This window comes from Palaemon carinicauda, chromosome 27, assembly GCF_036898095.1.
Source record: "Palaemon carinicauda isolate YSFRI2023 chromosome 27, ASM3689809v2, whole genome shotgun sequence".
Lineage (NCBI taxonomy): Eukaryota > Metazoa > Arthropoda > Malacostraca > Decapoda > Palaemonidae > Palaemon > Palaemon carinicauda.
Window position 1 is genome coordinate 1,024,308 of NC_090751.1, and position 23,912 is coordinate 1,048,219.

General features: G+C 44.2%; 1 protein-coding gene across 2 annotated transcripts in view; it reads right to left on the reverse strand.

The window, feature by feature from the left end:
* Positions 1-995: 995 nt before the first annotated feature.
* The window catches only part of l(3)mbt (lethal (3) malignant brain tumor), a 41,822-nt gene continuing 18,905 nt past the window's right edge, over positions 996-23,912 (reverse strand). For both annotated transcript variants that reach the window (XM_068350659.1, XM_068350658.1), the window contains exons 7-10: positions 12,492-12,636; positions 8,763-9,036; positions 7,550-8,624; positions 996-5,977 (exon numbers count right to left, since the gene is read on the reverse strand). In XM_068350659.1, coding sequence (XP_068206760.1) covers positions 3,881-5,977; positions 7,550-8,624; positions 8,763-9,036; positions 12,492-12,636 — 3,591 coding nt within the window. In that variant the 3' untranslated portion in view covers positions 996-3,880. The remainder of the gene's footprint in view (positions 5,978-7,549; positions 8,625-8,762; positions 9,037-12,491; positions 12,637-23,912) is intronic.

Here is a 23,912-nt window from a genome sequence, read left to right on the forward strand (position 1 = left end):
TTTCATTCAATATAATCTCAATGAAAAACATGGAAGATAGAAATTTAAAAAAAAAAATAATTTTGAACATTTTCAACAGAAAAATATTTGCACATTGGATCATATCAGTAACCAATCATAATAAAGGGATTTTGACGAAGGAAAAATCTATTTCTGGGGAGAGACCTGTGGCGCCCGGTGAAAAGAGTCCTTCTTATATATCTTTTCTGATAAAACCTTCCAATTATACCAGAGAAAGATAAAAGCATGGAATGCTGAGGTTACAACCCTCGCGCGAGCACCTTTTGGGTGTCGTGTATAAAGCAAAGGCGCGTGAAATCAACTATTCACAGGTTGTCTTCCATTTAGTTAATTCCTTCGTCTTTTCACCGGCCGCCACAGGTCGACCCAGAAATAATAATAATAATAATAATAATAATAACAACAATAATAATTATTATTATTATTCACTGACAAATTTTTCTCAAATACTAACAGAATTACAGAACTATCCTGATACAGAATTACAGTACAGGTTACTGTACTTATTTCAGTTATGTGAATAATGAATAACGAATTTTCACTTTACAATTTGAAACACAAGTTTCATCAGTAACGAAGAGAAAATTATTAAAACTTCCTAAGGCTTTTTTATAATACAGAATGGTAAAAGGCACTGAATGTCTTCAACCATGCAGTGGATAATTATATAAGCAAGCCTGTAAAAAATAGCCCATATTTATTACGATAATATGAAAGGCAAGTAACTCGAGAGGCTATCTGCCTTTACCTATGCACAATTGAGTCTTTCAGTCGAGAAACATGGCAAGTGCCATTTTTAAAAAGTGTCAGAAATCACGATTAAAATTTGCCAATTTTCAATCGCGAATTACTCGGTAAATATAATAGCTAGGAGTTTCATATTTGTTATAAATAGTAGCAAATTTTATATTTATAACAAATATGAAACTCCTAGCTATTATATTTGCCAAGTAATTCGCGATTGAAAATTGGCAATTTTCAATCACGATTTTTGACACTTTAAAAATGGCACTTGGCATGTTTCTCGACTGAAAGACTCAATTGTTTTTTGTATGTGAAGCTTTTGAATGCAAAAATTAGTTCTATTAATTTACACCTTCAATACTAATAAAAGACATTAGTTATCCCTTTCATCCCCCAAAAGGACGTACCGGTACGTTGTTGCAAAACACTGTTAATTACATGTTTTTGCATATTTCTAATCATTTTATGAGAAACTTCAGGCATTTTCCAAAAGAATGAGACCAACCTGACCTCTCTAAGACAAAAATTAAGCCTGTTAGAGCAATTTAAAAAAAATGTATAACAAAATGTGCTCGAAATTTAACCTTATGGTGGGGGTAAAAGGGTTAATATCATTGCTGCTATTATAATTCTACAGCATTTCTTACTATTATTTGCTCATATTATTAGTTAATGTGGGAGGTTGGGCTGTGGCACCCTAGCAGTACCAGCTGAACTCGGTTGAGTCCCTTGTTAGGCTGGAGGAACGTAGAGAGTAGAGGTCCCCTTTTTGTTTTTGTTTCATTTGTTGATGTCGGCTACCCCCCAAAATTGGGGGAAGTGCCTTGGTATATGTATGATGATGTATTATTAGTTAAAAATTAAACTCTCCCAAGTTCTGGATATGGTTATGGATAAGAATCATTAATATCAAAGAATGTATGAAAGAGGACTATGCTGAAATTGCATTTCAATTTACACGATGTTTAGACTGCATTAAGGCCAAAACCGCGAAAACCTTTCTTTCGTTTACTTTGAAATATAAAGTATGTAATATTCATCCCAAGAGAAAAGTTTATACAGTATTTACATTTGCATATCAAAGAAATGGTTTATTACTTTTGTATTTCAAGTTTATACCACGGCATACACACGCTTGCTAAATTTAATCACTCGTCACTCTTCACCAACTTATACCGTAACTCGCAATGTTGCACACAGCCTAATTTGTAGTCATGCAGTTTATTAATATCAAATGGCAGTCCTAAAAATTAGAAAGTACGATAAAATACTGAGCACTCAAAGAGTATGTTCACAAAACAGACATGCATACATATAGTAGCTAAATATAACGATAACCAAACATTCAATTTTCGTTCTGGCCTTTCTTTTGAGTCTTGAATACAGTATATTGAATAACAACTTTTGTAGCAACAAACATGACCAGGATTTGTTTGTGAAACGCTAAGCAATGAAACCTTAACCCTTTTACCTCCAAAGGACGTACTGGTACGTTTCACAAAACTCATCCCTTTACCCCCATGGACGTACCGGTACGTCCTTGCAAAAAAATGCTATAAAAAAATTTTTTTTCATATTTTTGATAATTTTTTGAAAAAAATTCAGGCATTTTCCAAGAGAATGAGACCAACCTGACCTCTCTATGACAAATATTAAGGCTGTTAGAGCAATTTGAAAAAAAATATATTGCAAAATGTGCTGTGGAAAAAATAACACCTTGGGGGTTAAGGGTTGGAAATTTCCAAAGAGCCTGGGGGTAAAAGGGTTAAAAGTCCTGGTAACCTATTTAGACATGGCACTGGGCTATCAGCCAAGGAGAGTTTCTTCAAGTATATTATACATCCAAATTGTGCTAAGAAGTCATGACTTTCCACAAAACTTTATAAATTTCTTGTTTACTGGTAACCGCTAATACGAAAAATCCAAGTATTTTACCTAATTTAAAGATGAATACAAATCAAGCTTTAAAATAATAATTTAAATAACGTCACTATCAATCTCCCACCCTATTTTCTTCGTTAAAACCATTGTACGTGTACTCGTAAAATGCACTGGATAACAAAGACAATACTCTCTCTCGCTGAGCTATCATCAGGACACGAGCCATTATAAAATTTAAATTCCAAGCAGAATGTTCAACATTCATACGAGTGGAAGGAGATGACAAAGTACAAATGAAGGAGACGTACCGTACTCTCGAAAGAAACAACTTGCATGCTGAACCTTTACATTAAGCCTAAGTGATATGATGTACATTGAAGGTTTTAATGAAAAAAAAAAATGATCCTGTTATGGCTATCATAAAAAAATAGCTTCACTAAGAATTTTCCTTGAAGGTACCATCTTTCCATGCTGTACGGCCGTTGTAAAGTACGGCAGCTTGGCGACATAACTATAGTCAATTTCTTTTAGCGAGGCAGATTTGCACCGACTCGCAGCGGTGCCCTTATAGCTCGGAAAAGTTTCCTGATCGCTGATTGGTTGGACGAGATAATTCTAACCAATCAGCGATCAGGAAACTTTTCCGAGCTAAAAGGGCACCGCTGGGAGTCAGTGCAAATCTGCCTCGATAAAAGAAATGGACAAAAGTACAATATAAATGACAATTTATAATTTCATTAACATTTTCAACACATCCCTTAAAGTTTTTCAGATAATTTTAAAACAGATTTATCAAAAGCAAATTAAACTGTCCCCCCAGAAGTCTTTGAGAATCATCACTGAATATTTACAAAGGATTTCCAACACAATGATTACTCAACTCAAGCTTTCATATCACTATCATAGCACAAGTCTTGCTCAAAGCTGGATGGAACAAATTTCGCAGGAAAAACTTATACGCCACAACTCACGAGGTAATGTCAAGATCCTCGTGATTTTATTTACACATTCCATCAATAATAATTACAACTTATATTTACAATGTCAATTAATTATAACTCTCGTAAAGATTGTAAAGAACAGCTTTGTAAGAGGTCCAAAGTCCAAAGCAAATTTTCAGATTTCATCAAACTGACTGCTTTAGAATCTTCCAAAATGCACCGGTAATTAATTGAAAACAACTTTAAATACTTCAAATTTCATGCCATAGTTTTAAACTAATGCTATAAGACATCTACACGGAACTTCTCAAACACATAATCACGGCCATGATCTTTATAGCGGGACCTAATTTCATGTGCAATAAGCTTACCAAATCATTCTGAGTCATCATGAGTAGAGCTTCCCCATCTATCTGTTCACTCAAGAAAATGGATGAAACTTTTTCACAACCCGGTATTCTCGACACCATCTGTTGGACTTGTTCGGCATTCCAGGTCTCGACGTCGGACCTCTTGGCATCGCCGAGCGGTGCCGTGAGGTGGCGGTGTCGTTCCCACGAATGAGGCGTGGGAGCCACAGGATGAGGATTGTACCCGGGATTGAATACAGACTGATGAACGATCATATCTACCCCTTGCTCTGGAGGTTCATCAGGAGGCTGCAGAGGTGTCAAAGGTTGTATTGGGTTAGTCACGGATTGACTGGATGAAGTCGACGGCGTCGGAGGAGTGCCCGACATGATAGTGATGTCCGCAGTAACAGCAGGAGACTGCATGAGACCTGTGACAACATGTGGTTTGGTCTCCTCTATGCTTATTTTGGGGATTTTGTGTGTCCTGTTGGGTTCTGGAGGGCTGAGCTCGTCGAAGAATTTTCTCCTCTTTCGGACGCGTTTCTTCTGACCTTCCGTTTCCTCCGCTTCGCACGGGGCTTCTTTTTTGGGAAGACCTGGTCGTAAATCCAGTCTGATTTTAGGAATCATTTTGCCCTTTTTCCTTTCTGAAGAAATATGTAATCTGTCTGGAATGACTGAATCTGGATCTTTATTCAAATTCTGTAAAGAGTAAGGACATCCAAAGGCAGTGTGATGGGTCGTATAAATCGGACCTTTAACGTGTCCGATTCCCTTACAGCCCTGCGTCCCGCAACTCATCCCGGACTCGACCAACTCGGTTTGTTGTTCAGGGGTCATTGGTACTTGTAAACGATAACCCGTTTTACTACACCAAGACGGAGGGTGCAAGTCGCACGAGTCGTCGTCAACCCAATAATCGTATTCATCACCCCAGCCATCAAAATGAATCTTCACTTGATAATCTTGAATATCAACTATAGTAGCAACGCGAATAAGACCAGGATTTCGTTTGTCGACAGCTTCGACTTTCATGTTCATTTTAAATTCCCGGCGAGGTCTCGTCTTGAATGCCCGAGCAGGAACTGCCATAGAATTTGTTTCTTGGAGATATTCGTGCCAATTGAAACTTTCAGGATTCGGATAATCATTAGGAGGGTGAAGGACCCTATTGTTGGCAGCACACCACCCGATGGGGTGAATGTAAGGCGAGGCCATTTCGTTCCAAACGTCGTACGCCTTATCCCATCCATCGAAGTGTATTAAAACGCGATTATCGAGCACATCGGCAACTGTTGCCACACAAACCCACATATTTTTTCTATCTTCCGCTTCTAATTTCATTCCGACACGAAAATTATTTGGAGGGATCATTGTTGTGTGCCCCTTATTTACAAACGCATGCCTCGGTGCAGCCTGAGCTTTACAGTGCTCTAAGTAAGCCTTCCAATTGAAACCGATGACTCCGAGGGGGGGCTCTAACTGCCTGCCATTTTTCTCACACCATCCAGCTGGAAATAAGTTTGGGGAGTCTGCATTCACCCAATAATCATGCTGATCGGAATAGCCATCAAAGTGAAGTCTTAATCTAAACCCTACGGTTTCCGACACGGTCATAACACAAAACAACGCTTGGTGAGAGGGATCAATTGCTTCTAACTTCATTCCTGGTCTAAAGAGATTTCTTGTGAAAGGGAATGGATCGGGCCAAATCTTTAGTGGAGCCGCTTTGGCGAGTCCTTTTGAGCGACCACAGTATTCCAAGTATTTCGTCCAGGAAAAATTATTCTTCCCATCTTGCCACGGGCACTGATACTTACTCACGCTAATGTCCGACCCGACGGCCGTAGCTTTCGAAGAAACGGAGTCTTCGTCGCTCGGTACATTGGATTCTTCGGGGTCACTCGTTGTACCCTCCTGAACCATTTCTTGGTCACCCACACCCAGTTTTTCTTGCTTGATTCGCCTTCTCTTCTGCCGCTCCTTTTCCTGTTTCAAGCGTTCCTTGTCCCATTCAAGCTCGCGTGCATCGTGTTCCTGCAAATTATTCAAGCGGGTCAAACACTTGATAAAAGTACATAGCATAGTATGCAGTAAATACCTTTCACCCGTTGTTTTCTTAACCTAAACTGGGCATTTAACTGAACCTAGGTAAACTACGTTATGATAAAAGATTCCGCAGCCTAGCAAGGAAGACATGAGTTGGAGAAACATTGTATATATAAATATATTAACAAGAAACACTGCAGTGCTTTAACCCTTTTACCCCCAAAGGACGTACTGGTATGTTTCACAAAACTCATCCCTTTACCCCCATGGACGTACCGGTACGTCCTTGCAAAAAACTGCTATTTACATTTTTTTTTTTTGCATATTTTTGATAATTTTTTGAGAAACTTCAGGCATTTTCCAAGAGAATGACACCAACCTGACCTCTCTATGATGAAAATTAAGGCTGTTAGACCAATTTAAAAAAAATATACTGCAAAATGTGCTTGAAAAAAAAAATAACCCCAGGGGGTTAAGGGTCGGAAAGTTCCAAATAGCCTGGGGGTAAAAGGGTTAATAGGCTATCAAAATATACAGTATAAGAAAATAGAATTATACCATGCATTTATTCACTTTAAACTGACTTATTTTTTGTGGGATAAGCGGACTTGCTTTTACAACTCTATCTTGAATCAGGACATCAAGTGGGGAATATTACTTTACAAATTTCTTTTTTTACCATTTCATTTCATCATTCGATATCTATGCTTTTTTTGTCTTTAGGTTAGCATGTCATAAAGTGTGCTTTCATACTCTCGATAATGACTTTACTACTATACTACATTAGCCTCAGTGAGCGAGACTTAATTACTGTACTTATTTAGGCGTCTTCCGATTTATATAGAAACTCGTGATGGAAATATTCATATGAAACAGATCTCTATAGACTCCCAAAAATGCTTAATATGTATCGCACTGTGCAGCGTAGAAGGAAAAAAATGGCTCAATCATATACAGTAACAAAATGTGGGAGTACAAGGATAAAACATGACCAATGATCTCCAATAAAAAAAATAAGTCTTGAACCTTAGAAACTGCCAACAGCATCAAATCTTCATCTTCCATCAGTGATATATTTCTAAAGTAAAAATATTTTAAACTAAAAGGGCACTCAGTAGAGCGCAGACCTCCGTGGCGGCAGCTTAGTTCTCGATCTTCTGCTTGACCTTGACCTTTGACCTTAACATGTATTATTTGCCGTGGGTTTTCATACACTCATTAATGAACTAAGTTTGAAGTGTCTGTGACAATGATGTCCAAACTTACGGCTGATTACACGAATTGGAAATTTGGCTTGACTGTGACCTTGACCTTCCAAAATCTAATCATTTCCTGTATTTTACATAACAATTAATCCCCGCAAATTTCATTACTCTACGATTAAAACAAAATTTAATCATTTCCTGTACTGTATTTTACATAACAATTAATCCCTGCAAATTTCATTACTCTACCATTAACATTGCGGGCCAGAAAGCTGTTCACAAACAAACACACAAACAGGGGGTAAAACTTAACCTTCCAACTACGTTGGCGGAGGTAATTGGATTAAAGACTTACCTCTCCACAAGCAAGAGAACAGAAGCTGCTTTCCCGGAAGAATTCCGAGCTGAGGCCATAGCACCCGCAATTCTTGCAACAGCATATGTCATCAGATTCTCGGGTGGATTTGTTCCCCTGAGGCTCGGAGTCTTGGGAATTATCGGAGAAGATTTCTTCATCCTTAACGAGGTCGCGGAAATTAGGTTTCCGAGCGTGGTGTCTCGAGGTTGTAGTATCGAACTTTCTAGTTTGGTGACTTTTTATTTCTTCCAGTTCTCTATCCTCAACGATCTCAACGGCATTAAACTCGTTCATTCTAAATTTCAGACCGCTGCCGTCAAGTTTCCCAACGCCATTTTCCCACTTCAAAAGATCGGAAAATTTAATCTGTTCGGGTTTAATGTCATCACACTCTACCTGAAATTCTGGCGGGGTAATTATACTTACTTTCTCTTCAATCACTTCATCTTTGATTTTCACCATGTCCTTCCTTTCATTTTCAACTTTCACTTGGTCAATGGGAATTTTATCTTCTTTCAAATCTTTGATGTTACCCTCCTCATTATTATTGTCTAAGGTCACTGGACTCTGACATCTAAATTGATCTTGTGGCTTTGTCAGGAAGTTCCCCAACACCTCTTTTCTGACTTCTTCGTAGATGGTATCGACATCGTTCGTTTCTGGCTGTTGATGCTGTTTCTCCCCGAGGTTCTCGTCTGCATCTCCCGAACCAATATCTACGATCTGATAACGAGGCATGGCCTGATGATGAATGCTAGACTGCGACTGGGGCAGAGTGGATGTCACCGAGGGATGCGCAGTCGTGAAAGTCTGGTGAGTGCTCACCAGCGGTTGCTGATGAACGGTTGTCACGCAATGAGGAGCGGTCGAGGTTAGCTGATATCGGTTGCCGGTGGGTTGCACCGTTACCACGGGCTGGTAAAATGTAGTGGGACCTTGAAATGCACTGCCAAAGTTTCCTTGCTTGCTTTCTGATGACCTGACTTCTTCGACGGTAAAGGTGTTTAATCGGCTTCCATCCACAACCTCTTCTTGTAAGTCTACAGTCTGCATGTTGCTGAAAGTTTTATCCCTGTAGGATATAAAAGATCACATAAATATAGAGAAACACTTGTGATTATTTTCTACTATATCTCTAAAATGGTTGACACTTCATTATAAAGCTTTTTCTATCATCAATAAAACAAAGAAAAATAAGAAGAAATCTTACTCGGACGTCCTAAATATTGCCCGTGGGATAGTCTCCGATGACGATGCTTCTTCTGAGTCTTCAATAACGGAAGCTAGCACTGGCTGTTTCAAAATACTCACCTCAGGCTCTGCACACTTTGGTATAGTCATTGGACTACATAATGGGCCTGTGACTGTTAGAGTTCCCGCATTTATAGTGTGGGTAAGAGTGTTACTTGCACTGATAACAGGATTTTCCTTCCAGTCATCGGTCGATTTATTACTTTGCGCAAGTGGCCGGGCTTCACGTAACACTGCAAGAGATTACGTAATTCTATTAAGGAATGCGATAAAGATATAATTAACTGATGATTTGAACATCACATATTTTGAAACTATCTCTTAAAACATTGCTCAATACTTAAATTAGTGGAAGCATTGGCTGCTCAAGCTCTTGGAGGCTTCTGATTTAAACCACATGATAGAATTCCCCAGTGAACACAGGCCACCATACCGTCCGTTTGAGTTAGGACTGGGTGGTTAAGGGGAACCAATAGATCTACCTTTACCTGATCCTCCCTCGAGTGAAAAGGGCGCTTCAGCGCTGATTATGTGTATATGCTTGATCGTTAGGACACAGCAACAGCGTAATGACTTTAAACATAGTTTGCTACCAACTGGGTAGAAATCAGAGCACCTTTTAAACATATTATTTGCTCCCAACTGGGTACAATCCAGAGCACCCTTCAAACACATTGTTTGCTCCAAACTGGGTACAATCCAGAGCACCCTTTAAACATATCTTTTGCTCCCACCTGGTATAATCCAGAGCACCCTTTAAACATATTGTTTGCTTCCAACTGGGTACAATCCAGAGCACCCTTTAAACATATTGTTTGCTTCCAACTGGGTACAATCCAGAGCACCCTTTAAACATATTGTTTGCTTCCAACTGGGTACAATTCAGAGCACCCTTTAAACATATTGTTTGCTTCCAACTGGGTACAATCCAGAGCACCCTTTAAACATATTGTTTGCTTCCAACTGGGTACAATTCAGAGCACCCTTTAAACATATTGTTTGCTCCCAACTGGGTACAATCCAGAGCACCCTTTAAACATATTGTTTGCTTCCAACTGGGTACAATTCAGAGCACCCTTTAAACATATTGTTTGCTTCCAACTGGGTACAATCCAGAGCACCCTTTAAACATGTTGTTTGCTCCCAACTGGGTACAATCCAGAGCACCCTTTAAACATATTGTTTGCTTCTAACTGGGTACAATCCAGAGCACCCTTTAAACATATTGTTTGCTCCCAACTGGGTACAATCCGGAGCACCCTTTAAACATATTGTTTGCTCCCAACTGGGTACAATCCAGAGCACCCTTTTAACATATTGTTTGCTCCCAACTGGGTACAATCCGGAGCACCCTTTAAACATATTGTTTGCTCCCAACTGGGTACAATCCAGAGCACCCTTTAAACATATCTTTTGCTCCCAACTGGGTACAATCCAGAGCACCCTTTAAACATATTGTTTGCTCCCAACTGGGTACAATCCAGAGCACCCTTTAAACATATTGTTTGCTCCCAACTGGGTACAATCCAGAGCACCCTTTTAACATATTGTTTGCTCCCAACTGGGTACAATCCAGAGCACCCTTTAAACATATTGTTTGCTCCCAACTGGGTACAATCCAGAGCACCCTTTTAACATATTGTTTGCTCCCAACTGGGTACAATTCAGAGCACCCTTTAAACATATTGTTTGCTCCCAACTGGGTACAATCCAGAGCACCCTTTTAACATATTGTTTGCTCCCAACTGGGTACAATTCAGAGCACCCTTTAAACATATTGTTTGCTCCCAACTGGGTACAATCCAGAGCACCCTTTAAACATATTGTTTGCTCCCAACTGGGTATAATCCAGAGCACCCTTTCAACATATTGTTTGCTCCCAACTGGGTACAATCCAGAGCACCCTTTTAACATATTGTTTGCTCCCAACTGGGTACAAACCATATGCATTAAATTGCTATAAAACCCCAAAATGAATGTTGACTAGCTTTCAGGACAACTATTCTTGTAGAAAAGAATCTAGAAAACCTACTTCAAGTGACTTTGCAAAACTATACTCTCTTCATTTCTTACACCGTGTACCTTATAAAACTTTCATTCAAATTACATTAGAAAATTATCTCGCTGGTATTCATCGTACAATACTGTAATTTGAGGCAACACCCCATACTAAATCGTTGAATGGATCAGACCCGATGAAGGTTGGATTATCACCTTATAAAGTGACATACTGTGAAAGTATTTTTGTTCGTGGTGTACCAATTTTCGTGGTCTTCGTGGGTGGGCGAATCCACGAATTTAAAAATCCAACAAAAATTGTTATACAGTCAGAATTTAGTATTGAACTTGGACACATTCGATTTGTGTTGGTGACCTACATTTTCTAAACCATTGTGGATTACTAATTTATTTTGATTTGTTATTGTGAATATGTTTTATTTTGGTGTGCACTATGATGATTATTGCATTGCAAATGATTACTTTATCATAATTAGGGTTCAACTAATAACCAAAAAGGTTAAAGTTCCAAAACGGAAATCCACGAATTTAAGAATCCACGAACCATTTTTTTTATAAAACAACGAAAATTGGTACCCACAAATAAAAATACATTCACAGTACATACATTCCATTTACACTTTGGCAAATAATTGTGAATACTGTAATGAGTAAATTAAGCACTACATTTAATAAGGCGCACTCATACTAAACCCACATGATATTGTTAAGTCCTGAATAGATGTTTAGTAAATAGTTACCTGATGAGGAAGTGCATAAATTGGAGCACTATGAAACTACAATGTTAAGAATGGAATTATTTCTTTTCATTACTTACATTCAAGGGAAATTTCCATAACAGCAATTAAATAATTTCACTTGAAACTTCTTTTTAAATAAAAGAGAAAGGAATGGACGATGAAAAATTAACTGCAAAACTAAGCATTTAAATCTACAACTAGAGGGGGGCACTCAGTAGAGCACAGACCTCCGCAGCGGCAACTTATTTCTCGACCTTTTGCTCGAACTTGACATTAACCTTAGGTGGATTTTCATGCACTCAAATATGAAGCTAGTCTCGCAGCTTATTTCTCAACCTTTTGCTCAACCTTGACATTAACCTTAGGTGGATTTTCATACACTCAAATATGAAGCTAGTCTCGCAGCTTATTTCTCAACCTTTTGCTCAACCTTGACCTTGACCTTAGGTGGATTTTCATACGCTCAAATATGAAGCTAGTCTCGCAGCTTATTTCTCAACCTTTTGCTCAACCTTGACATTAACCTTAGGTAGATTTTCATAAACTCAAATACAAAGCAAGTTTGAAGTCTCTGTGACAACCATGTCCAAACTTATGGCTGATTACGTGAATTGGACATTTTACTTGACTGACCTTGACCTTAATAATTTAATCATTTCCAGCTTTTTACAATACAGGTTAATCCCTGCAAGTTTCATTACTTTGCAATTAAAATTGTCGCCAGGAAACTCTTCATAAACAAACACACACACACAAAAACAGGGGCAAATCCTTTCCAGCTTTTTACATAATTCAATCTCTGCAAGTTTCTTTACTTTACAATATTGTGGCTAGGAGACTTCACAAACAAAAACACAAACAGGAGCAAAGACATAACCTCCTTCCAAATTTGTTGGCGGAGGTAATAACAAATAACAGAATCAACTTACCATCTACTTGTTGTAAATTATCCGCCTGAATTTGCCCATTTGATATCTTAAAATTGATCATATTGGGTTTATTTTGACCCAGGTTAACAGAGAGCATGTTGAGAGCGTTATTATTTGTTCCCGTAGTTGTGCCTTGCTTGTTGCTCTGAAAAGAAAAACAAAATTCTTCAGTCAGGTTCACAATATATGATCAATATTAACAAACTAAAGCCAAGAGAAAGAATAAAAAAATTTGTAGGTTTAACAATAAGTTTCTGAAATAAAAGAAGAAAATTCTTCAGTTAGGTTCACGATATATAATCAATGATTAACTAATGCCAAGAGAAAGAATAGAAAAATTGTAGGTTTAACAATAAATTTCTGAAAAAAAAAAGAAAATTCTTCAGTTGAGTTCACAATATATGTCAATGATACCAAACTAAAGCGAAGAGAAAGAATAAAAAAATGGTAGGTTTAACAATAAGTTTCTGAAAAAAAAAAAAAAAAATTCTTCAGTTAAGTTCACAATATATGATCAACGATAGCAAACTAATGCCAAGAGAAAGAATAAAAAAATGGTAGGTTTAACAATAAGTTTCTGGAATAAAAGAAGAAAATTCTTCAGTCAGGTTCACAATATATGATCAACGATAACCAACTAAAGCCTAGAGAAAGAATAAAAAAATGGTAGGTTTAACAATAAGTTTCATAAAGTATTTTTGTGTAAATAATTCCCTACTATGCCTCTATTTTTGTATCAACAATAAAAGTAACATACACAAGTAAATGTGAATAAAACTCACGATGATGCTTATTATTATCAGTCAAATTAACTATAAAATCTCCAATCATCTAACCCCTTTGCTACTGCTCTGTTGCCCTACAACCTACACCAGCAATGCTCGAGAACCCCCTTTGATCGACAGTATATCAACATTCACTTGCCGAGGACCCCTAGGGGTGCGAGGCAGGCCTTGCTCAATAACATGAGCTGGAGACCAGTAATCAGGATCTTCCAATAAGGCTGTCTCGGTACGGGAGGAAATGACAGGCTCAATTCCAAGGTCCCTCCGGGAATGAGGATATGCTTTCACCATTCTGATGAATATGAAAAAACTGAAGGGAGGTTCTCAGCGCATAGAATGAGATTTTCTCTGACTCAAATTGGAGGGAGACTCGGCAATGTAGAAATCTCGTTAATTTCCTGCGATGAGAAACAAATACTTCGCATTGGGAAAGAGTTCAATCCCTACAGTATTTACATGGAGATTCTCTTGAACATCTCTTGTCTAGGTAAGAAGGACACAGGGAGTGTCTATGGCCACCCAGCTAATAAGGATGCTACAATATCCACTGTCCCATCCTTGGTAAAAAAGTAAATGCTGAGATTTACTGTACAAGACCACTCACTCATAACTCACTGTTAATGAATGGTAACTCAAATAACCGTGAATTAAGAAAAAACACAAGTCAAGAGAGCTCAACACTAAAGGATAAACGAGAAGATTGCGAAAGACCGTAGAGAGGAAGTGAGAGAACAACCTCTTCACTTCCCGACCAGCAGCATTGTGAGGAGATGTGGTGAGCAACCTCCCGCTTGCTCCTTGCGCATGTGCTGAATTTATCCAGCACGAAGCATGGTGCAATCAATCAAATTTTCACTGGCCGCTCGTAGAAAACATTAGTAGTACATACATGTACCATGGCACTTCCCCCAATTTTGGGAGGTAGACAACATCAAACAAATGAAACAAAAAAGGGGACCTTTCCTCTCTACGTTCCTCCCAGCCTGACAAGGGACTCAACCGAGTTCGGCTGGTACTGCTAGGGTGCCACAGCCCACCCTCCTCTGTTATCCACCACAGATGAAGCTTTATAACGCTGAATCCCCTACTGCTGCTACCTCCGCGGTCATTCAAGGCGACCGGAGGAAGCAGCAGGGCCTACCGGAACTGCGTCACAATCGCTCGCCATTCATTCCTATTTCTAGCACGCTCTCTTGCCTCTCTCACATCTATCCTCCTATCACCCAGAGCTTCCTTCACTCCATCCATCCATCCAAACCTTGGCCTTCTTGTACTTCTCCCATCATTTAAATGACTCGGAAGTTTGCATCCGCTTAGGAATAAACCAAAATTCAACAAAATAATTATGAAACCTTTTAACATAGAATTTCAAATACTATTAAATGTATGCAGAAAACAATCAAGCCTAATCAAAGAAGGAAAAATGCATGCTTTTATCATACAATCATTATCTGATACGCATCAGCATGATAAAGTAAAAATATATGATTAATAAATTTTTTCGTCATTGTCGACTGTCACAGCCAGGTTTCAACACAACAAAATGAAGGATATTCTTGATGGCAAATAATAAATTAATGTTAAATTCATACACTAAATGTGATGTTACGAAGAAAAAAAAAAGAAAAGTTCACATTCTAAAGTGAAAGTACAGCTTTACTTATAATATTGTAAGGGAGACGGCAATCATACAGTATATTAATTAGTAAAGTTGAAAACAAAACTAAAAATTGACAAATGAATAAAGCAGAAAGGTTAAAACTACATAATCTATTATTCCATACAAAAACACCACTATTAAATCAAGTTACACTAAATCAGTATACATGCAAAAAAATCTAATTAGAAACAAACTGTAGACCTACAGCTTCGATGCAAAAAATATAAGCATCGGGTGCAAATTAAAATAACTTTCAAATCCAATAAGAGAGATTTACCTGCGACTAAGTGTAAAGCATTAAGCAACGTAAAACTAATGGTACGAAAACAATTTTCGGAAGGAAATCGTATGGAACCAAGTACATACGATACATAATATAGAAAAGCTCTTTTACCAAGCATATATGAAATACATAAAAAAGCTCTTTTATCAAGCATATACAGTATGAAATACATAAAAAAGTTCTTTCACCTAGCATATATGAAATATAATATAGGAAAGCTCTTTTACCATACATATATGAAATATAATATAAAAAAGCTCTTTTACTAAGCATATATGAAATATAATATAGAAAAGTTCTTTTACCAAGCATATATGAAATACAGTATATAAAAAGGCTCTTTTACTAAGCATATATGAAATATAATATAGAAAAGCTCTTTATCCAAGCATATATGAAATACAGAAAAAACCTCTTTTACCAAGCATATATGAAATACATAAAAGAGCTTTTACCAAGCATATATGAAATACATAAAAAAGTTCTTTTACTAAGCATATATGAAATGTAATATAGAAAAGCTCTTTTACCGAGCATATATGAAATATATAAAAAAGCTCTTTTACTAAGCATATATGAAATATAATATAAAAAAGCTCTTTTACTAAGCATATATGAAATATAAATTAAAAATGACAAATTCGAAGATAATTTGTATTTTTCCTAACCATACAAACCTTAGCTATTTACAAAGGGTTTACTTTTAGCGCAGCTGAAATGACGAGCCAATAGTTTTTAACGAGGGTTAATTACCCCCGCGCTAGTTAGCGGGGGGTGGGGAAGGGTAGCTTGCTACCCCTCCCCCCTCCACACACCGGTGACTTGCTTCACTTCACTTAGAGGTAGGACTTGACTTGGGGGTCAGGGATGGCGGGCACATATGTGTAAATAGCTAAGGTTTGTATGGTTAGGAAAAATACAAATTATCTTCGAATTTGTCATTTGTTCCGTAACCGAAATACAAACCACGCTATTTACAAAGGGTGACTTACCCCTTAGGAAGGGTGGAAAGTCCCCAGCCTTACTGACTTCGGCTTGCCCGGGGGCTCGATCCCTTAGTGAGCAGCACTAGAGAGAGGGAGCCCCTGTACCTCACAGGTTCCTAGCATCGCTAGGAACGAGTGGCCTACATAAGTAGTGTGAGGAGGAGAGTGTGACTCGTCCTATGAAGTTGACCTTGAGACCTTCAGATAGGAATTCTAGGATAGGACGTTCCCCATACCACCTCGTCAGGGTATGGGAGACGCAACAGTATTAAGCTTAATACTAGGAGCACAAAGAAGCATGGGTTACCTGCAGAGGTCGAGGTCAGCTATGCGAGGACCAGGATGCTGCTTCCCCAAGAGAGGGGAGAATGAAGAAAGAAGTAAGGGTCAGACATACTCTTTCATTCACACAGACTAAGACCGGGTAACAACGCCCTCAACCTACTGCTACTTGTCCAAAAAGGAGCCTGAGGTTAGACCAGCTGTTGTGCAGCCACCACAGGGCCGATAGAGAACGTATCGAGGCTCCTGTGGGTCACGTCTTGCAGGTAGTGGGCTGTGAAGGTCGTTTGACGCTTCCAGACCCCCGCTTGAAGTACCTGCGTCACAGAGAAGTTTCTCTTGAAGGCCAGGGATGTAGCAATACCCCTGACATCGTGGGCCCGAGGGCGACGTGACGGAGGAGGGTCAGGATTCAGGGCATGGTGGATAACCCTTCGAATCCAAGCAGAGATGGTGTTCCTTGTGACCCTCCTCTTTGTCCTGCCTGTGCTCACAAACAAAGCTCGCACATGAGGACGGACTGCAGCCGTTCTCTTCAAGTAGTACCTCAGACACCTCACTGGGCATAGTAGCAGCTGGTCTGGGTCGTTTGTTACAGAACGGAGACTCGCGATCCTGAAAGAGTCGAACCGAGGATCCGGCACTCCAGGATTCTGAGTCTTGGCCACAAACTCAGGGACGAACCTGAACGTTACCTCCCCCCATCCCCTTGAATGGGCGATGTCGTACGAGAGACAATGAAGTTCACTAACTCGCTTGGCCGAGGCCAAGGCGAGTAGGAAAGCCGTCTTCCAAGACAGGTGGCGATCGGAGGCCTGGCGTAATGGCTCGAAGGGAGGTCTCTTGAGAGACCTGAGAACTCGAACCACGTTCCAAGGAGGGGGTCTCACTTCCGACTGGGGGCAGGTAAGCTCATAGCTACGTATGAGTAAAGAGAGTTCTAGCGATGAAGAAATATCCACGCCCTTCAATCTGAAGGCCAAGCTTAAGGCTGAGCGATAGCCTTTCACTGCCGAGACAGAAAGGCGCATTTCTTCTCGCAGATACACAAGGAAGTCCGCTATTGCTGGAATAGTGGCATCGAGTGGAGAGATACCCCTTCCACGACACCAACCACAAAAGACTCTCCACTTCGCTTGGTAGACTCCCTCAGAGGACCTTCGCAGGTGCCGAGACATTCTCTCCGCAACCTGTTGCGAAAAGCCTCTCTCCGCGAGGAGACGCTGGATAGTCTCCAGGCGTGAAGCCGAAGCGAGGCTACGGCCCTGTGAGGGACACCGGAGTGGGGTTGTCTGAGAAGCTCGTGTCGTGGAGGAAGCTCCCTTGGGAGTTCCGTCAGGAGTTGCAGAAGGTCCGGAAACCATTCCGCGTGATGCCATAGCGGAGCTACTAGAGTCATGGAACAGTTGACCGATAGTCTGGTCCTGTTGAGCACCCTTCTCATCAGACAGAATGGTGGGAAGGCGTACACGTCGATGTTGTCCCACCGTTGCTGGAAAGCATCTTGCCAGAGTGCCTTGGGGTCCGGGACTGGTGAGCAGTACAGGGGCAGCTTGAAGTTCAAGGCTGTCGCGAACAAGTCCACCGTCGGGGAACCCCACAAAGTCAGGACTTTGTTGGCTATCTGAGGATCCAAAGACCACTCGGTACTCACTATCTGCGAAGCCCTGCTCAGACTGTCGGCGAGCACATTCCTCTTGCCAGGAATGAAGCGAGCTGATAGTGTTATCGAGTGGGTTTCGGTCCACCTCAGAGTCTCTACTGCAAGATGGGATAGCTGTTGCGAAAAAGTGCCTCCCTGCTTGTTGATATAAGCCACTACCGTGGTGTTGTCGCTCATCACCACCACGGAGTGACCCGCCAGGAACCGTTGGAACTGTTGAAGGGCCAGAAAGACGGCCTTCAATTCTAGCAGGTTGATGTGTAGGCACTTTTCTGATTCTGACCAAAGGCCTGAGGCCCTCTGGTTCAGAACGTGCGCCCCCCACCCTTCTTTTGACGCGTCCGAAAACAGAGTCAATTCCGGGGGAAGGACGAGAAGACTCACTCCCTTTCGCAGGTTCTCGTCGGCCAGCCACCACCGCAAGTCCGTCTGTTCCAGAGACCCCATTGGGATCAGAGTGTCCGGGGAATCGGATCCTTGATTCCACCGGGACTTGAGCCGCCATTGAAGGGATCTCATCCTGAGGCGGCTGTTTGGAACCAGACGGGCCAGGGAGGATAGGTGGCCCAAGAGACGCAACCACGATTGGGCGGGGAGTTCTTTTCGCCTGAGGAAAGGTTCCGCCACCCTCCTCAGCCTTGCTATCCGGTCGTCTGATGGAAAGGCTTTGTGGAGATTGGTGTCTATTAGCATGCCTAGATAAACCAGTCGCTGGGACGGCTGCAGAGAGGACTTCTCGAGGTTTACCACGATCCCCAGATCCTGGCAAAGATCTAGAAGCCTGTCTCAGTGTCGAAGAAGGGTCGACTCCGAGTCTGCTAGGATCAGCCAATCGTCTAGGTAACGAAGGAGACGAATGCCGTTCCTGTGCGCCCAAGTCGAAATCAGGGTGAACACTCTGGTGAACACCTGAGGAGCTGTGGAGAGACCGAAACACAGCACCTTGAACTGGTAGATCTTGTTGTCTAGGCAGAATCTCAGGTACTTCCTGGAAGACGGATGGATTGGGATCTGGAAGTACGCATCCTTTAGATCCAGTGTACACATGAAGTCTTGTGGTCTCAACGCAAGTCTGACTGTGTCTGCTGTCTCCATGCTGAACTGGGTTTGTTTGACAAACCTGTTCAGAGCCGAGAGATCGATGACGGGTCTCCAGTCTCCAGTAGCCTTCTTTACAAGAAAGAGTCGACTGAAGAAGCCTGGAGAGCCGTCCACGACCTCCTGGAGAGCACCCTTCTCGAACATGGTCTTGACTTCGGCCTGAAGGGCCAGCCCCTTTGCCGATCCCATGGCATAGGAGCTCAACGACACTGGATTCGCTGTCAGGGGAGGTTGAGATGACGTGAACGGGACGCGATAACCTTGGCCGATCACCGAGATCGTCCAAGCATCGGCCCCGAGATGTTGCCACCTGCGGACGCAACGCTGAAGGCATCCCCCCACAGGTGGACACGCAGGGGGACTGCCACCCCTAGGGCTTGCGGCCGCGGCCGCCACCCCTAGAAGTCTTGCCTCCCCTGGAGGACTTACCACCCCTCTTGACCTTGGCTGGAAAGGGCTGGGGCTTAGACACCACTTTCTTAGCTGCCGGTGCCTGTTTTGGAGCCTTACGAGGCTGTTGCTGCTGTTGTGGCGGGGCTGGAGGCTTATAGGGCCGAGTTGTAAGGGCCCTGTGGAGGAGGGAGTCCGTGCTGGATTTCCTCCACCTCTCAGCTGTTCGCTCCAAGTCTTGAGGCTCAAACAGGCTCTCCCCCAGGAGGGAGGCATGTCGGAGCCTACACACATCTACGGCGGGGACCTTCGGATGGAATCTCTCGGACACAGCATCGCGACGCTTCAACACCGAGTTGGCCCACAGGGTGGTAACCTGGTGCGCCAAGAACTCGATGGAGCGGGTGCCCGAGAGCAAGAAGGTCTCTAGGGCCTTCCTATTGGTCTCCTTGGACAAGTCCTCAGATCGCAATAGGATGCCCAGAGATCCTAACCAGAAGTCCAGCCACGAAGTGGCCTGCATGGCACACTTAGCGACCTTCTCGTGGTTAAGGATCTCTGCCGCCGAGAACGACACCTGCCGGGCAGAGAGTTTCTCCAAGGGAACTCCCTTCGCCAGCTCCTCCACAGAGTGATGGAGCGGAAGAGCGAGGTTGTGCTCACCCAGGATCTCGAAATACCTCCTCTGCTGAAGGCGAGGAGGAGGGATGAGTTTGTTCCCGGCAGTGGAACGACTGGAGGAGGCAAGAAGTGCGAGCTGAGCATTGGCCCTAGCTCTGGCACTCTTCAGCCCCCGAGACCAGGGCAGAGCTGCACTGGTCTTAGGGGCCTTCCGAACGTCGAACACTTCATCCAGAATTGTGTCTTTGCCTTCACGGGGGGGGATGACTGGATCCGTAAGACTGTTAAGTTGCCTTATCAGGCTTAGGACCTGCCAGAAGGCATGTTCGGACTCTTGCTGTTCTCCTCCCTGCGGGCTGGCAGCTAAGTCTCCTGCCCCAGGAATCTCTTCCTGGGGTGATACGTGGACATTCCCCTGGGTAGTCATGGGTTCCTGTCGAATCCTTGCAGAGGATTTAGGGATGGTCTTGGAATCCTTGGGCTCCCTCCTAGGAGGGATACAGGATCCCAACAACGAGGTTCGAGGGGCCCCTTCCTCACGAGACAATTCTCCTGCCTGAAGCGAAGTCTCCCCCCCTGGTGCCGGGGGGAAGACTACCGGTCCACTGGACTCACCTGAGGACGGAAAGGCCTCGTCCACGGGAGAAGGAGAGAGTACTCGTGCAGGAGAGGGGACCCTCGAGACCGACCTCTTGGGAACCAACTTCGCCCTGGGGGAAGTCACCACGAAGTCCACTCCTCTCTTTCTCTTCAGCGTAGGAGAGACAGCCGCTGGTTTGTTACCCTGGCCGGCGAGTGCTGGTTTCATAACCCTCACTAACGCCCGTGCCAGCGGACCAAACCAAGTCTGCTGCTCAAAGGACACAGAGTCCGAAATCCTCGCTAAGGTGAAAGGGATCGGGCGATCCTTTGGAGTGGACACGACGGTACCTGCCTGAAAAGAAGGTGGGGAAGAATGCTGTAATGACCTGTCCTCGTCCTGCAATACCAACCTGTGCTTGGATGGAGGTGATCCCGAGTGCCGTCTAGGAGCACGCGTCCCTGCTGCTACCACCGGCTGTGGAATTCGCCGCGAACTATGGTCGCGCGAGGGTGAACGGTCGCGCAAAGGCGAATGGTTGCGCGAGTGATCGCGCGGGCGCACAGGCGAGCGGTCGCGCGGGCGCGCAGGCGAGCGGTCGCGCGGGCGCGCAGGCGAGCGGTCGCGCGGGCGCGCAGGCGAGCGATCGCGCGGGCGCGCAGGCGAGTGGGCGTGAGGGTGGGCAGGTAAATGAACACGTGTCCGAGGCGACGAACGCAAGCGATGGCGCGACGGCGAGGGATCGTGCTGCCGCGTAGGTGAAGAAGATCGCTGGCGATAATGATCACGTGATGGTAAGCGATGGCGAGCAGAATGTGAAGGTGAATGATTGCGCGCAAGAGGGCGGTCGTTCAGGGTTGCGCGATGAGGAGCAGCATGCGTAAGCGGGCGATCGTTCAGGGTTGTGCGATGGCGAGCAGCATGCGCCGGTGAATGATCGCGTGAAAGGGTGCGATGGTGATCAGCATCCGCAGGAAGGCGATCGTTCAGGGTTGTGCGATGAGGAGCAGCATGCGTAAGCGGGCGATCGTGCAGGGTTGTGCGATGGCGAGCAGCATGCGCAGGTGAATGATCGCGTGAAAGGGTGCGATGGTGATCAGCATCCGCAGGAGGGCGATCGTTCAGGGTATTGCGATGAGGAGCAGCATGCGAAAGCGGGCGATCGTGCAGGGTTGTGCGATGGCGAGCAGCATGCGTAAGCGGGCGATCGTGCAGGGTTGTGCGATGGTGATCAGCATCCGCAGGAGGGCGATCGTTCAGGGTATTGCGATGAGGAGCAGCATGCGTAAGCGGGCGATCATGCAGGTTCGTGCGATGGCGGGCAGCATGTGAAGGTGATCGCTGGCGAACTGGTGATCGCTGGCGAGCTGGTGATCGCTGGCGAGCTGGTGATCGCTGGCGAGCTGGTGATCGCTGGCGAGCAGGTGATCGCTGGCGAGCAGAAGGTCGACGCGTGTCCTGTGAGAGGATAGGTTCACGAGCAGGAACGGGAAGATCGCTGGCGCGTTGGCGAACATGTGTTTCTGACACACGATGGTGAGCAGGGAGTTCAGCAGGAACTAAAGGGTGGTCAGAGACCGCAGGGCGATGGTCCTCAAATGAGCGCTGACGCTCGGAAGAGAGTTGACGAGCAGGAGAGCGCTGGCGAGGGGGGCGAACCTCAGGAGAGAGCCGACGAGCAGGTGAGCGTCGGCGAGCAGGAGAGTCTTGGCGAGCAGGAGATCGTAGACGAGCAGGAGATCGTCGACGAGCAGGAGATCGCTGGCGAGCAGGAGAGCGCTTGTGCGCTGGCCCTGCTCGCGTAAGGGAAGAATCCCTTAGCCCCGAAGGGACCGTTGCCCGTCGGGTGACGAGTTCTCCAGAAGGCGAAGATCCGGCAGGAGATGGAGAGCGGTCCGCAGAGAGGTTCAAGGAGGGCGGAGTAGTCGGTTGAGGCTGACGAGGAGAGTCCCCCCCGGAGGACGAAGACCCAAAAAGGCGCCTCTTAGTCCCCCTGTAAGGGGAAGGGAGGCCCTTGTGGCGTAGAGGGCGGTGAGCCTTACGGCGGAGGCGGCCTCGGGGGAGATCGTCGGGACCATCGGTCCTCCGAAGGGGAGTCTCCTTCAAAACACTTCCCTCAGAAGGAAGCTGGGCAGCAGTCGAGACCGAAGGACTCACTTCCCCCTTCGAAGGATGCACGGAAGGAGGAGGAGAGCCTAGAGCACCATCACCAGCAACAGCACCTGCGTCGGAAGGCCCAGCCACGTCGGAGGCCTCTGTCACCACGACGTCGACAATAGACAGAGGGTCTACCTCCGCTACCACCGGCGACTGTTTAACAGCGGCCCCCAACGAGACAAGGTCAATAAGAGCGACCCTGGAGGGCAAGCCCTTAAGCCCCAGGGACGACCAAATCTGCAACAGATCATCACTGGATAAAGTATTATTATCAATAACCTCCCCCGGAGGAGGAGGGGGAACCGCCTCGCTATGGGAGGCGACGCCCTCTCCCCCCACCGAAGGTAGGGAAACAGAACAAGGGCCTGCGCTCCCACTCGGACGACTCTCCTTAGGAGGCGGACGAGGGGGAGCTTCGGAGGAGGTTTGGGCGGCGGAAGAAGAGTCCCGAGAACCTTCCTCCTTCAAGGCTAACCCCGGAGGAGAACGGTCTCTCTTGGACTTCTTCTTACGCCGACGGCCAAACCTCTCCCACTGGGAGGCAGACCACTCCCTGCAATCACGGCACATGTTATCCTGGTCGCACCGTCGGCCCCGACATTGAGGGCAGAGGGTGTGAGGATCCGTAATCACGTCCGACATGAAAGTCCCACAAGGACGGCCGGCAACTCCAGGGCATGTCCGCATATTAAATAAAAGAAAATAACTGAAGGTCAACTTCCAACCAATCACACAAGCTGTAAAGAAAAAGAAGAAAATTAAAGGCTGTCACGAAGGCGATGAACAGACACGTCTGATCACCGCCGAGCCAAAAGTGAAGTGGAGCAAGTCACCGGTGTGTGGAGGGGGGAGGGGTAGCAAGCTACCCTTCCCCACCCCCCGCTAACTAGCGCGGGGGTAATTAACCCTCGTT